This window comes from Aegilops tauschii, chromosome 5 (genome assembly GCF_002575655.3).
Source record: "Aegilops tauschii subsp. strangulata cultivar AL8/78 chromosome 5, Aet v6.0, whole genome shotgun sequence".
Lineage (NCBI taxonomy): Eukaryota > Viridiplantae > Streptophyta > Magnoliopsida > Poales > Poaceae > Aegilops > Aegilops tauschii.
Window position 1 is genome coordinate 520,925,299 of NC_053039.3, and position 12,138 is coordinate 520,937,436.

Below are 12,138 nucleotides of genomic sequence, written 5' to 3' on the forward strand. Positions count from 1 at the left end.
TTTTTTTGTGATTTGTTGGTTTGATGATGTTTTGTTGATTTTGATCCGTGGATTTGCTTGGTTTCGAGTGGATCTAGCATCTCCCCAAGTTTAACCACTTTCCATCCACGAAATCCATCCAATTTTGCCCCCGAAATCATCCTTTTCCGCCCCAATTTCGCCCCGATACCGATCTGCGAATTTTCCCGACACGAGCGGTACTACCGCCATTCCAAGCGGTCCTACCGCTGAGCACCACAAGCGTTACTACCGCCCTCCCAAGCGGTACTACCGCCCCACCCCGATTCATCCTTCCGAGTTTCACCGTTTTGACCATAACTTCCACATCCGGAGTCCGATTTTCGCGTTCTTTAGCTCGTCGAGAAGCTATTGACATCCCCCATCCACCTAGATAGGTTCCAACATCATTTGGCACCATCAAATTTTCCAAAATTTGGCAAGTTTTCCTAGGCCCTCCACCATATCATCCGCATAACCACCATGGCCTTCCGCAACCTATACACCATCTTTGTGTACACCATCTTTGTATACACCATGAGCCGGAAGAATCCATACACCATCTTTGTGTTAACAGTTTGGGAGTTGTGGAAGCACAGGAATGCTATCGTGTTCGAGGGAGCACGGACGTCAATCGAGCAGTTACTACATAGAGTAAGGTTAGAGGGCATGGTGTGGTCGACGACCGGATTACTGGAAGGGAATGTAAACCCCTTCTTCATTACGGTAACGAGGTGAGAGCGTAGTGAGGAGTAGCGTGTCTTGATGTACGTGTAAACTTTGTCTTTCTTCTTTAATACATATAATATGCACACTCATGCATATTCGAGGGAAAAAAAACCGCGATCGGTCGCATACAACATCTCTTTAAAAGAGCTGCTCTAACCATTGACAAGGTCTCCTCCCTGCTTCACCTCCTTCGCCGTTCCACCTCGCTGGGGATACGAATCCGGCGGCTCGAGTAATAAATAAAATCATGGACCAATGAGCAATAGGTATTCAAAAAGAAATCCCAACAAAAATTGAAAAAGGTGGCGTACCGGAGAACAGCCGGGACAGCACTGCTGGCCTGGTGAAGACGTGCGAAACTCCTCCAGGGCCAGACCACGCCCACGCGGCTTGACCACATGGCCTGCTGCTATGTTTGGGGGGGTCGGCAGCGATCGAGCCGGTACCAGAACCAAGCCAGCCGCCTAAAACGGAAAGAAAAATCCCTTTTCGAACCGCGAAACGGAAGGATGACAAGGCTGCCATTGCCCATGCCAGCGTGCACCGGCGCAGCAGAGGAGAAGAGAAGGCATACGCGCAGCGCGGTAGGAACACAACGCACGGCTGGGATGGAATCGGATGCCAAAACCTCGTTGCAAAGCAAAGCAAAGCAACCCGGTGAGGGTTCGATTCGGCGGCCTTCTTTTGCGCGCTTTTCCAGATGCCTCGCCACACCGGAGAAGCATCGTTTCGCTTCGGCCGACACGCATGGCCTACCCGCCTTTACCCCGCGCGCGCCACGTCCAACCGCGCGAGACGCACACGGCTGCCTCGCCGGCCGGCTATAAGTACACGCGCCCGCCGCCCAGAAACGCCATTAGCCACCCACTTCATTTACCTGCTCCACTGTTACCCGTCCATCACCTTCCAGCCGCTTCCTTCCCCATCCGTCCCCGGCGTCACTGTCGACTCGTACAGAGTAGCGAGTTCGTCGTCTCGGGCGAAATCAGGATGAGCGACCCCAAGTACGCCTACCCCTACCCCGCGCAAGGTACGCTAGCGCTCAGCTCACCCTCATCATCTCTTTAGTCTGCAGAGAAGAACCAGAAGAGGATCCAAGATGCGGCCGGGTTTTCTTTTCGTTTCTTGATCTTGATCTTGATGGTCTGTTATTGGTCATTTATGTATGCAGGTTACTACCAGGGGGGGCCATACCAGGGGCAGGGCGGCCCGTACCAGGGGCCGCCGGTGATGGCGCCACCGCAGTACGCCGCGCCGCCGCCGCGCGCCCAGCCCAGCTTCCTCGAAGGCTGGTACGTACTCAATTACCTCCTGCACGGCTAATTGCTTGTCCCCGGCCGCTACTTTTTCTCATGATTTGGCTCCCACGCTAGCTCAACTCACTAGCTTAGCTAATTTACCTACCTAGTACTCAACTGACTCTGCGTTCTTGCTGTGCAGTTTGGCTGCGCTTTGCTGCTGCTGCCTGATCGACGAGTGCTGCTGCGACCCCTCCATCATCTTCGTCGGCTAGATCAGCCGGCCAAGCCCGGCATGCGTCAACTGTACAAAGAGATGGCCTCAAGGATATTATTTACCACGTTGTTGCCACGCTATATATGATGATCTCTCTCTATATATGTATGCATGTATTCGCTTATTATTGTTATCTCACTACGGTGCTGCCTACCTGTGTAACTCGAATCCATCAGTAACAAAGGCTTTATGATCTTACCATCTTCCATCCGCATCCCTTTTCCTCTGCTTGTTGTTAGTTGTACCCTTGCACGTGTTGCTCATTCATTGTGCTCAGTAGTGATGATTTGTGATCAATTCTGGATTATTGTGGTTGGGTGGAAAGTGGATACGCGGGCGAGACATCTCTGCACTGAACGAGAGCGAAAGGTAACAACAATTTGCGAGAATCAATGCTAAAGCAATACTATCCTGCTATAAAGCAGGTGCTCGGAACAAAGATAAAAGGGCAAAAAAAAAAAACAGGTGATTCGAACAAAAAAATTGACAGAAAAAAAGTCGCATGCGTCCGGAAGGCCGCTAGAATGGGCGAACCAGACTGCATAACGTTCGAGAAGAAGGAAGAAAAAACTTCGCGCCCTATCCGTGTGAGATAGCTCTGATAGAGACGGTAGAGATGACCATCACCGTGGGTTCTCTGGACGTGCGGTGGATAATCAGGTGTCAAAAGGGACCGAGGGAGCAGTTGACAGACGGTTGGAACGATCTTGCAGAAAAGGACGTTTACTGGATCACTTTCTCAAAAACAAGAAAAGAGTCTACGATGATTTTGGGAATAAAAAAATGTAGTCTGTAAACTTGCAAATTATTCCACTCAACGCAAAAATAAAAATAAAAATAAATTCTGAACAGTATCTTAAATTTATCTGAAAATCATTTAATTGGGCCCTCAGCCCTACAGAGTACATCATACATGTCTGTCAGCCATCGTTCAGTTGGAATCAAGTTGGAATCAGAACCACAAGACATGAAACACATTTTCCTTGTTCGATAAAGAACTTCAAGTTGATGACTACCATCCAGCCAATAGCGATGGATGTATGGAGAACTGGAAATTGGTAATGGAGCTTGAGCTCCATGGGACTCGAAATTTGAAAAACTCACAACTAGGCCCTGGCTGCCCCGCGCGGCTGATCCCCCCCGTTGAATTTTTTTTTAAAAAACTCACAACTCAAATTTTGAAGTTCCGAGAAATTCTGAAAAATACACATGTACATTTGGGATATGGTCTACAAGTGTGAAAAGTTCCATGATGTGGGCTAAAAAAAAGCAATATCATGCATTTTTAGCACATGTACTGTTCACTATAGAAGTTCATGAAATTTTTTTTTTGTTGCTCGCATAACAACTTATTTCATCATGAAAACTTACATTTTTTTTGTTGCTCACATAACAACTTATTTCATCATGAAAATTTACATACTTGTAGATAAGATCCCTATGTACACGTGTATTTTTTTCAGAAATTTTTAAACTTCAAAATATGATTTATTTATTTTTTTTGTATTGTTTAAAAATTCAGGCTCCATGTAGGCCGGGAGCCAAAAATCCACTCTTAGAAACCGGAAATTGCTGAGACAGGTAAGTTTGGTACCGTGAAAACGCATGAGCTAATAATAACGTACACATTACTTAAATCACCTCAATTAGTAAGTAGTATAAACCTCTTGCATTGCATCTACGATACACGGGCTGGTGAAAACAGATGAGACGGTAGAATTGCAAGTACAGTGAACGTACGTCCCTTTTGTACATTAGAGTTATACAGTGTACATTTCATCGGCACAGGGATGGATGATCTACTTTGGAGATGTGAGTTTGCTGGTGTCGCTGGACGAGTCCCCGCTCACCAGTTCGTGGAACGCCTCCACCTTCACAGGCGGCACCCGCATGCCGTACGAGTTCCTACAACACAGCGCGGATCAAGGGACTGAAGCAGTTGATGGCGGCATAAAACCGGCCAAGAACTGGGGATACTTACATCGACTGCGGCGCTTGTTTGAACTGCTGCGCTAGCTGGGCTTGGGCGCTCTGGTTTCCAGACATGCCCAGCTGCTGCTGCTGCGCTAGCTGGGCTTGTGCGCTCTGGTTTCCAGACATGCCCAGCTGCTGCTGCTGCGCTAGCTGGGCTTGGGCGCTCTGGTTTCCGGACATGCCCAGCTGCTGCTGAAGCTGCTGTTGCTGCTGGTGGTGCTGCTGCTGGAGGTGTTGCTGCTGGTGGTGGTGCTGCTGCTGGAGGTGTTGGTGCTGCTGGAGGTGTTGTTGCTGCTGTGGCTGGAGCTGCTGCTGCTGCTGCTGCGGCTGCTGCTGTTGCTGCTGGTGCAGCTGCAATACCTGCTGCTGCTGGATCTGCTTCTGTTGCTGCTGCTGCAGTAGCTGCTGGTGCCTCAGCTGCTGCATCTGTTGTTGTTGTCGGGTGAGAGATCCGTACGGGCTATCTATTTGTGAATCCATGGTGTTCTCGAGCTTCACGTTTACCAGGGCCTGGGCTTTGTCCGACATCGTAAGAGCGCCACGGGGCCCCGTCATTTGGTTCCGCCTCATCCACTGTTGCTGCTGCAGCAGCTGGTGCTGCTGCTGTGCTGTCAGATTCTGGTTATGGATAGTCATTTGAGGAGTGTACTGCCTCTGGAGCTGTCAATTAAGCATATTAGCTATGTGTTAATGTTAGGGGGCAGCATGAGAAAATGATGTTAGGGTTTCACAGAGAAGAAATTTTCGAGAATAGTGATAGTTTCAATTGCGTATATCGGTGATAAAAAGAATAGCAGAGAACTGGGCAGTAGCCCATTGGCTAGGTGTCTTAATATTATTGTCCATGAGCTCCTCCCCATTGGATCACAATAAAAAGAAAAAAAACCACTTATTTGCCTCAAACAGTGGCCAGTCAAACAAACAAATGTAGCAGAAGCAGAATAGTTCCCATCACTGTGATTAGTGACCATTCGGTCCGGTGTCACAAAAATAGCTGGTTCAGTGGGTGAATGTAGAGACTAAATTCTAGAACCACTCCCAGTTCAATGGGTAGCAAATCACAGTGAATGGTCAAATCCAACATTAGTTCTGGGAGTTGGTTCCAAGTTGCAAGAATTAGCAGATTTTTTTCTTTAAGAGACTGAACAATTAGAAGAATAAGGAGGCCTACTCTGAGGTACGAACATTGGTTTGCAACCCGTTCTAGCTGAATCTCAAAGATACTTGCGCTAATATTAATTTGTAAGTGCCTCTAAAAATAGAAGTATCAGCAAGATTACACAGCTGTAATGATGACCAGCCAGACACCAATATCCATTCCCATCAAGTAAATTTACTTGCAGGCAGCTTAGCCAAAGAGCTTGTTTACAGTTAATAATAGATGGCCTTCTGTTAGGACGTTTTTTATAAACGTCTCAGAACAGCATCTAAGAAGGCGTTTTATCAGGTTCGCCCCAAATCATCTCTAGCTTAAGGCATTTTCGAAAACGCCTCGGACTGGATGAAGCTTACAGGGCATTTTTTGCAAATCGCCACAAACCAGACATAGATTTGGAGGCGTTTTCTGGAAAGCCTCAAATTGATACAGGTTTTGAGGCGTTTGTAAGAAACACCTCCTAATGGATACTCGTGGGTGTCATCGTTAATAGTATGTATCAGTAAAAAGGGCATATTAATTTCTTGCCAATAACATTACCTTTCTTGGTCTGGTGGTAAGTGCGCTACGATGTTTTCCAGCCAATGCAGCGTTCGAATCATGCATGCCCATCTATTTATACTGGTTTTTTTTTTCCTCTCACGAGAGGTTGTTTTAGTCCCATACTGCTTGGCGAGAAAGAGTTGGAGGTAGTTAAAAGGCGTAAATGTAGTTCAGAAATGGCAAGTATTGATGACATTTCTCTCGCTACTGGGCTTGTCTAGCCAAATTTAATTTAAATTCGCAGCACGGAAAGAGAGATAGATAGCCATTTGGCACAGAAAAGATACAAACAGATAAAGAGAAGAAGACCCCACGGTGTTTGTTTGTTCTGTTTTTTAATTTTGATCGAGAACTTTACAGCGCTTTGGGAAATCACCCTGAAACCTCGTTTGTGGCGTCTGTAAAACACCGCTGAATGCCAGATCTTTCCAGGCGTTACAGGAAAACGCCTTGGTTGACTTTCCCCTTCGTGAGCTTCTCTACCGTTTTGTAGAAATGCCACACAAAACAATTGGAGGCATTTTTTCGTCTAGAGGTGTTTTAGATGCCGTGTAATACCATACGTGTTGTAGTGTTAGTTGGCTGAATCCATCAACTTTGCATGATTGTGGGTACAGGCGTTTTAGATGCCGTGTAATACCATACATACTGATACTGTAGTGTTAGTTGGCTGAATCCATCAACTTTGCATGATTGTGGGTACAGGCTTTTTAAATATAGTATAAACAACTAATCCTTACGAGTAAGGGAGAAATTATGACAGTAGCGTACAGAAATGGTAGGAAAAAAAAGGTAAGCAATGTATACACAACATAAAGTATGGTAACCAGCAGAAGTTGCCAACCTGTTGGGCTTGAAGGAGATTATTTTGATTTTGTACTTGAGCATCTTGATGAACTGGGTGGCTAGCCACTCTACTGCCCATCTTTGTAATCTCCATCAAGGGTCCAATGTTACTAAATGTTACATCAAAAAACGAAATCATGAGCTCAACAGTTTATTTGCTAAACAACATATGCACTGAAATGTGTACAGCTCTGCCATCAAAATAAACCAATTCTATTAGCAGAGTACCTAAATTTGTTAAGCCATACTGCAGATTTTTCATTTTCAAAAACTAAATATCATTATGACCGCTTGCACGTTTTCCCTACTTCTCTTGTTAAATACTCAACTTACCTAGGACCTTGCATATTGGATAGTGAAACCTTTCCCAAGCTCAAACATTTATGTTACTTCAGACAAACATTTCTCTATCCAATATGCAATGTTATTAGAACAAATAAATGAACCATCAAGATAGAACTGTGTCAGTATGGATACACAGGAGTTAGAATGAAGGGAGCTAGATCAAGAATATCATTTTCGGTCAAAAGTGTGTCACATTCACAGATCTGCTAAAATGCTAATACATAATAAATTGCATAATGTGAAAAGTAATATTATAGGAAACCATGCTGACATGGTCAAATCTACTGTTAGGACAGCAGAAATAAGGAAAACCTTACAGTGAGGGTGCGAAACTGAAACAAATAAATGAACCTTTAAAGAAATGTCAAGAGACTGTTTATCCTAACCATTCTCAGTGAAGCAAAGTGGCATGGTCCCGTTTGTGACCATGACGTATCCAGCAAATCAGCGGTGAAGATCAGGAAGGAAGTCATAACTAGGGAAAACACGGGAAGCAGGCATACTAAATTCGACAGTGCATGCTCACAGACCATTGTCAGTGACACAAGGTAGAACAGTATTGTGAAGCTTGCTGAAAAAGGTGTAAGCTGGCATGCCCTACTAAGTATGGCCACATGGGAAAATTTAACTCCATGTGCGGGGGAACATGCAAAACATGTACCTGAACCCTACCAAACAGTGATCAATGAAGATAAAATCTCCTTTTCCCTGACAACCTTGTGTATATCTCCCCTCCCATTTTGATTTTGCCTTCTTCCTCGCCAACATGTCAGGGTTGTGGGGGGAGGTAAGTCCAATAACAGCACCAACGTGGTATACCACTAGCGCGGAAGATCAGCTGATTTCTCCCATTCAATACTAGTGACACATAGAAGGGCAGGCCTGGTAATTATGGGCGCGAGGTCCACTTGTGGCCTGGAGGTCCTGGGTTCGAACCAGACTCCTTGCAATTATGCAAGGGTAAGGCTGTCTAGAAATTATGCCTGTCATGAGTTAACTTGAGAAAATTCCTCGGACAAGTGGCAGAGGCAAAACAGGGTCCATTCTTTTACAACTAGGTATTGTTCCCATTGATTAGTACATTTATCAGCATGATTGTCAGAGCAGCAGTATGATTTCAGATAGAAAAAAAAAATGTTTATTTAAGCAAGTCATATGCCATAAAGTTTTTTCTTTTATCTACAGAATACTGACAAGAATGCAAGGAGTACAAACAGAACAAGAAAGAAAATGTAAACAAAAAAAGCTACAGGTATACAAACAGAACAAGAAAGAAACATGTATACAAAAAAAGGCTCAGCATACCTGTAGCCAACAGTCTGTAGGAACATCTTAAGAAGCTCAATGGATGAAAATTGTTTCCTGTAGCTGTCAGTTATAAGTTTCAAATTGCGCCCTAGCTTAGAGATGTGCTTAACAATGATATCTGAAAAATCATCAACAGACCCTGCAGTTCCACTTTCAAAGCCTGCAACCGCTAAGTATCGAGCAACCAACTTCCGTGTGATAAGCAATGCTTGTTCTTGACTTAAAGATTTTCCTTCTACTTTAGATAGATCCTTCCCTCTATATTTGTTTCCTGTCTTGTAGTACTCAGGCATCATTCCAAACCTTTCGAGCATTGCAGTGTTGCGACTAACAGGTGCCGGTAAATTATCAAGAACACCGTGAACTTCAATTTTATTGCTGATAGATATCCCACTCTCTCTAGGGATTGCACTTTCTGGAACACAGTCAGCTGGAAATTGTATTTCCGGGATGAAAGGATCATCTGTTGAATTACTGAATTCCCCATTTTCCAACATAATGTTGGGACCCTGATTGTCCGTAAACACAGTCCTCTTCCTTTTATGCACACTGCAAACCTTAAGATAGTCAGACATTCCCTCTGGTGTTCTCTTTGGCATTTCTTTGTCATCTGGGCGAAACTTGCCATGCAATGTCCTGAACTTTTCAGCATATTGCTTGTACCATGTGCCAGGTAACTCATCATGTCGCTTGTGCCTTTGAGATAACATCGAACTCTCCCTGCTTGGACTAAACGCAGTTCCAGATTGCATCTGCAGAACAAGAACAGTTATAACCATCAGAATATAACATAGGAATGGAACCGTTGCCCTCTTAGGTAGCATATACCACCCAAAAATGCTATAGAGAGTTAATATAGCAAACTGAGAAGAAATATGGATGTGTTTTATACTCCCTCTGTCCCAAAATATAAGAACGTTTTTAACACTACACTAATATAAAAAACGTTCTTATATTATGGGACGGAGGGAGTAGCAATTAAGGAACACATTCAACAGTCAGGTATGTAACTAGGTTGGCAGCATGAAATATGTAACATTTAATTTTAATATGAGACCAACGTGTAGCATATGATAGGAAACGAAGCAGGTTATAACACGGCAAGTAGGGTGAAAGTGAGATATATTCAACATGTCCCATCAAGAACCTAGTTTCAAAGTTTTTGAACAAAATAGGTCGAACCATTCCTACAACTATGGCGCAGGAGGTTTTCAGGAAACCATGTGTAGGATCAAGATAAGCAACAATAGCAACATTCTCTATTAAAAGAAGATTCTTTGAACATGTCATGTAAAAACTGTGACAAGGGTTCATAACTAGGGAAATTACTATAAGATGTTTCAAATCAAATAAAAGTCAACAGAAATCAATATCAGGCAGCAAAAACAAGCTTTCGAGAAAGATTCGCATATATTAGCGGATACTAAGACAAACAAACATTAAATGGGGAATATAACTATACTTGATGTTGAGTGTTATCTTCCTGCTCATCTTCCAAAGAGAAATAAATATCATCTCCATGAAGCTGAAGATCTGGGATCAACAAAAAGGAAAATCACGATCAATAATGGGAGACATTTAAGCCCTAGCAGATAGCAACCTAGATCGATATTACACCATTTCCTTCCAAGTCGGATATTAATCATTTCTTATCAAAAACTAGTTATTATTCAAATCTTGAGCTAGCACGTTTTGTCACTTTTTTCTGCATCTAACACTGGCACAGACATTTAGGACATCCAACAGAACTTAACAAATAGAAGAAGAGAAAACATAGTCTTGACTTAAATTCCAGAGCAGTTACAGTTGCAACTAATAACACCTCTTAAGAAAAGAAAATAAAACATGCAAGATATGCTACATTTCAAGCCACGATACCATTTCAAATCCAAATAACTACAGCAGGCCTCAGACATTAAAATTGAACTCACGGATAACATTTCAATCCTCAGTTAGTAATCAGTAAGAGATACTAATCAGTTAGAGAAGTAGGCAAACACCCGATATTAGGGTGTAACAAAAAGATATCGATCCATGATGAATGGCACCACATCCCACTGAAGACACTGGAATGTACACATTGATCATCCCCATGAAACCTAGATCACCATGTAACCGAGTCAACCTCGCCTACAAATTTCTAGCTCGGATTCTTCAGACCCCAGGCCCAGTGATTCGTGGCAGCAAAGGATTTCCCCAAATCTCAGCAACCGAGTGGCGCGAGCGGTGGTGGTGGAGGAAGAGGCTTCACTCACAGCTGGCGTTGAGGGAGTGGGGGCCGGCGGGGGAGGCACCGGCGCGGGGGACGAGCGCGGCGGAGGCCTTGTCGAAGAGGAGCGCGCGGACGCGGAGCTGGAGGAGGAGGAGCTGGCGCGGGGGCGAGGAGGATGAGGAGGAGGAGGGGCAGAGGAAGGCGTCCCAGGTGGAGGCGGACGCGAGGTGCGGCGCGAGGGAGGCGTGGGCGCCGTCGCCGAGCCACGCGCGCCACGCGCCGCAGGCCTCCAGCCGCCGCGCCAGCTCGTACCCGCGGCCGTCGTCGCCCAGCAGATGAGCCGCCGCCGCCATCCCGCGCGACGGAGGGTCACGATCGGGCCGCGCGTCTGGCGTGGGCGGGGCGCCGGGATCTCCTTGGTCGCCGCGGGGAGGAAGCTCGGGCGGAGGTGGGAGCTGCGCGGCCGGAGTTGGGGACGAAGGGGAAGGCGCGTGTCTGGGAAATTTTGGCCCGTTGGGTTCTGCTGCTGGTAGAGATTAGTAACTCCTGGCCTGCGCTGCTATTGGGCTGTAACAACCACACTGACTCGAACAGAGGTCCAGGATATTTTTTGACTTTTCCAACTATGGACTGGTCCATCAGGCTATGCAACGAAACCCAAAAAATAAAAAGGAAATCATAGGCATGGCTAATAGTTTTACTTCTTGTTCTTTCAGTTTTGACCCTAGGGCCTCAAATGTCGAGGCACACAATCTCGCGGGACACTCTCTTATTCTAGGTTTTGGTCACTATACTTGGTTTGCTCACCTTGAAGTGTAAACATTGTGATGCAGTACTAAAGTTCGTGAGTTTGCCTAAAAAAAGGAAATGACTAACATCAACCAGTGGATTATCACGCTCGTGTCCGCCATCTTAGTTGCGCGCCATGTGGCCTATTGGACCACCCAAGTCTGTATCCCTTATCGTATCTCTTCCGCAACCTCTCTCCCGTACGCAACTGCTCAATCTTATCTAATCTAGTGGGGCGACTTCTTCATCCTCACGTTTCTCTCTCCCAACGGGAGCGCTACTAAAGATGACCGACACAGGCCAGCAGCAAATGACCGCCAACACCATCCGACGCTAAATCTCTCTTCGGTCGTGGTCCACCATGGCCCCCACCATCTCAAGCTCCTGCAGCAATGCCCGCCACCACCTCAAGCTCCCGCAGCAACACCCGCCTCGGCCATGGCCGCCACCACCTCAAGCTCCTTCTGTCGTCGGCACCATTTCCATCATGTCACGGTCTCTATTTGCAAAAAATAAAGTATTGCAACATGAACTCGGTTGCAAAAATTAATGCAACATGTCCCCTATTGCAAAAGTTTTCCTTTGTTTTTTCTACACCTACTACTCTATTGTTTTAGGGGAAAATGGTCGGTTTTTTCTGTTAATTTTCCAAAAATTGGCGAAATAAAAATATGTGCACAGATTATTATTTCCAATGAATTCAGAAAAATTCAGAAATTTTAAA

General features: G+C 45.2%; 2 protein-coding genes across 2 annotated transcripts; one reads left to right on the forward strand and one right to left on the reverse strand.

Annotated features, from left to right (window-relative positions):
* Positions 1–1,458: 1,458 nt before the first annotated feature.
* Positions 1,459–2,447, forward strand: LOC109763452 (uncharacterized). Its single transcript, XM_020322300.4, has 3 exons — positions 1,459–1,756; positions 1,898–2,018; positions 2,167–2,447. Exons 1-3 carry the CDS (start codon positions 1,474–1,476, stop codon positions 2,237–2,239), a joined length of 477 nt encoding a protein of 158 aa, XP_020177889.1. The 5' UTR covers positions 1,459–1,473; the 3' UTR covers positions 2,240–2,447.
* A 1,405-nt stretch (positions 2,448–3,852) lies between these two features.
* LOC109763451 (uncharacterized) lies at positions 3,853–11,186 on the reverse strand. Its single transcript, XM_020322299.4, has 6 exons — positions 10,669–11,186; positions 9,876–9,946; positions 8,411–9,165; positions 6,759–6,870; positions 4,223–4,875; positions 3,853–4,146 (listed from the first exon to the last, which is right to left on the reverse strand). The coding sequence occupies exons 1-6, from the start codon at positions 10,976–10,978 to the stop codon at positions 4,041–4,043; spliced, it is 2,007 nt and encodes a 668-aa protein (XP_020177888.1). The 5' UTR covers positions 10,979–11,186; the 3' UTR covers positions 3,853–4,040.
* Between the last annotated feature and the right edge of the window lie 952 nt (positions 11,187–12,138).

Coding starts and splice junctions, on each gene's coding strand:
- LOC109763452 (XM_020322300.4), top strand. CDS start 1,474: ATGGCCTACCCGCCTTTACCCCGCGCGCGCCACGTCCAACCGCGCGAG. Junction 1,757..1,897: donor CTACCCCTACCCCGCGCAAG/GTACGCTAGCGC, acceptor TTATGTATGCAG/GTTACTACCAGGGGGGGCCA. Junction 2,019..2,166: donor CCCAGCTTCCTCGAAGGCTG/GTACGTACTCAA, acceptor CTTGCTGTGCAG/TTTGGCTGCGCTTTGCTGCT.
- LOC109763451 (XM_020322299.4), bottom strand. CDS start 10,978: ATGGCGGCGGCGGCTCATCTGCTGGGCGACGACGGCCGCGGGTACGAG. Junction 6,871..8,410: donor CTACAGACTGTTGGCTACAG/GTATGCTGAGCC, acceptor TGTAACATTTAG/TAACATTGGACCCTTGATGG. Junction 4,876..6,758: donor ATCTCCTTCAAGCCCAACAG/GTTGGCAACTTC, acceptor CTTAATTGACAG/CTCCAGAGGCAGTACACTCC.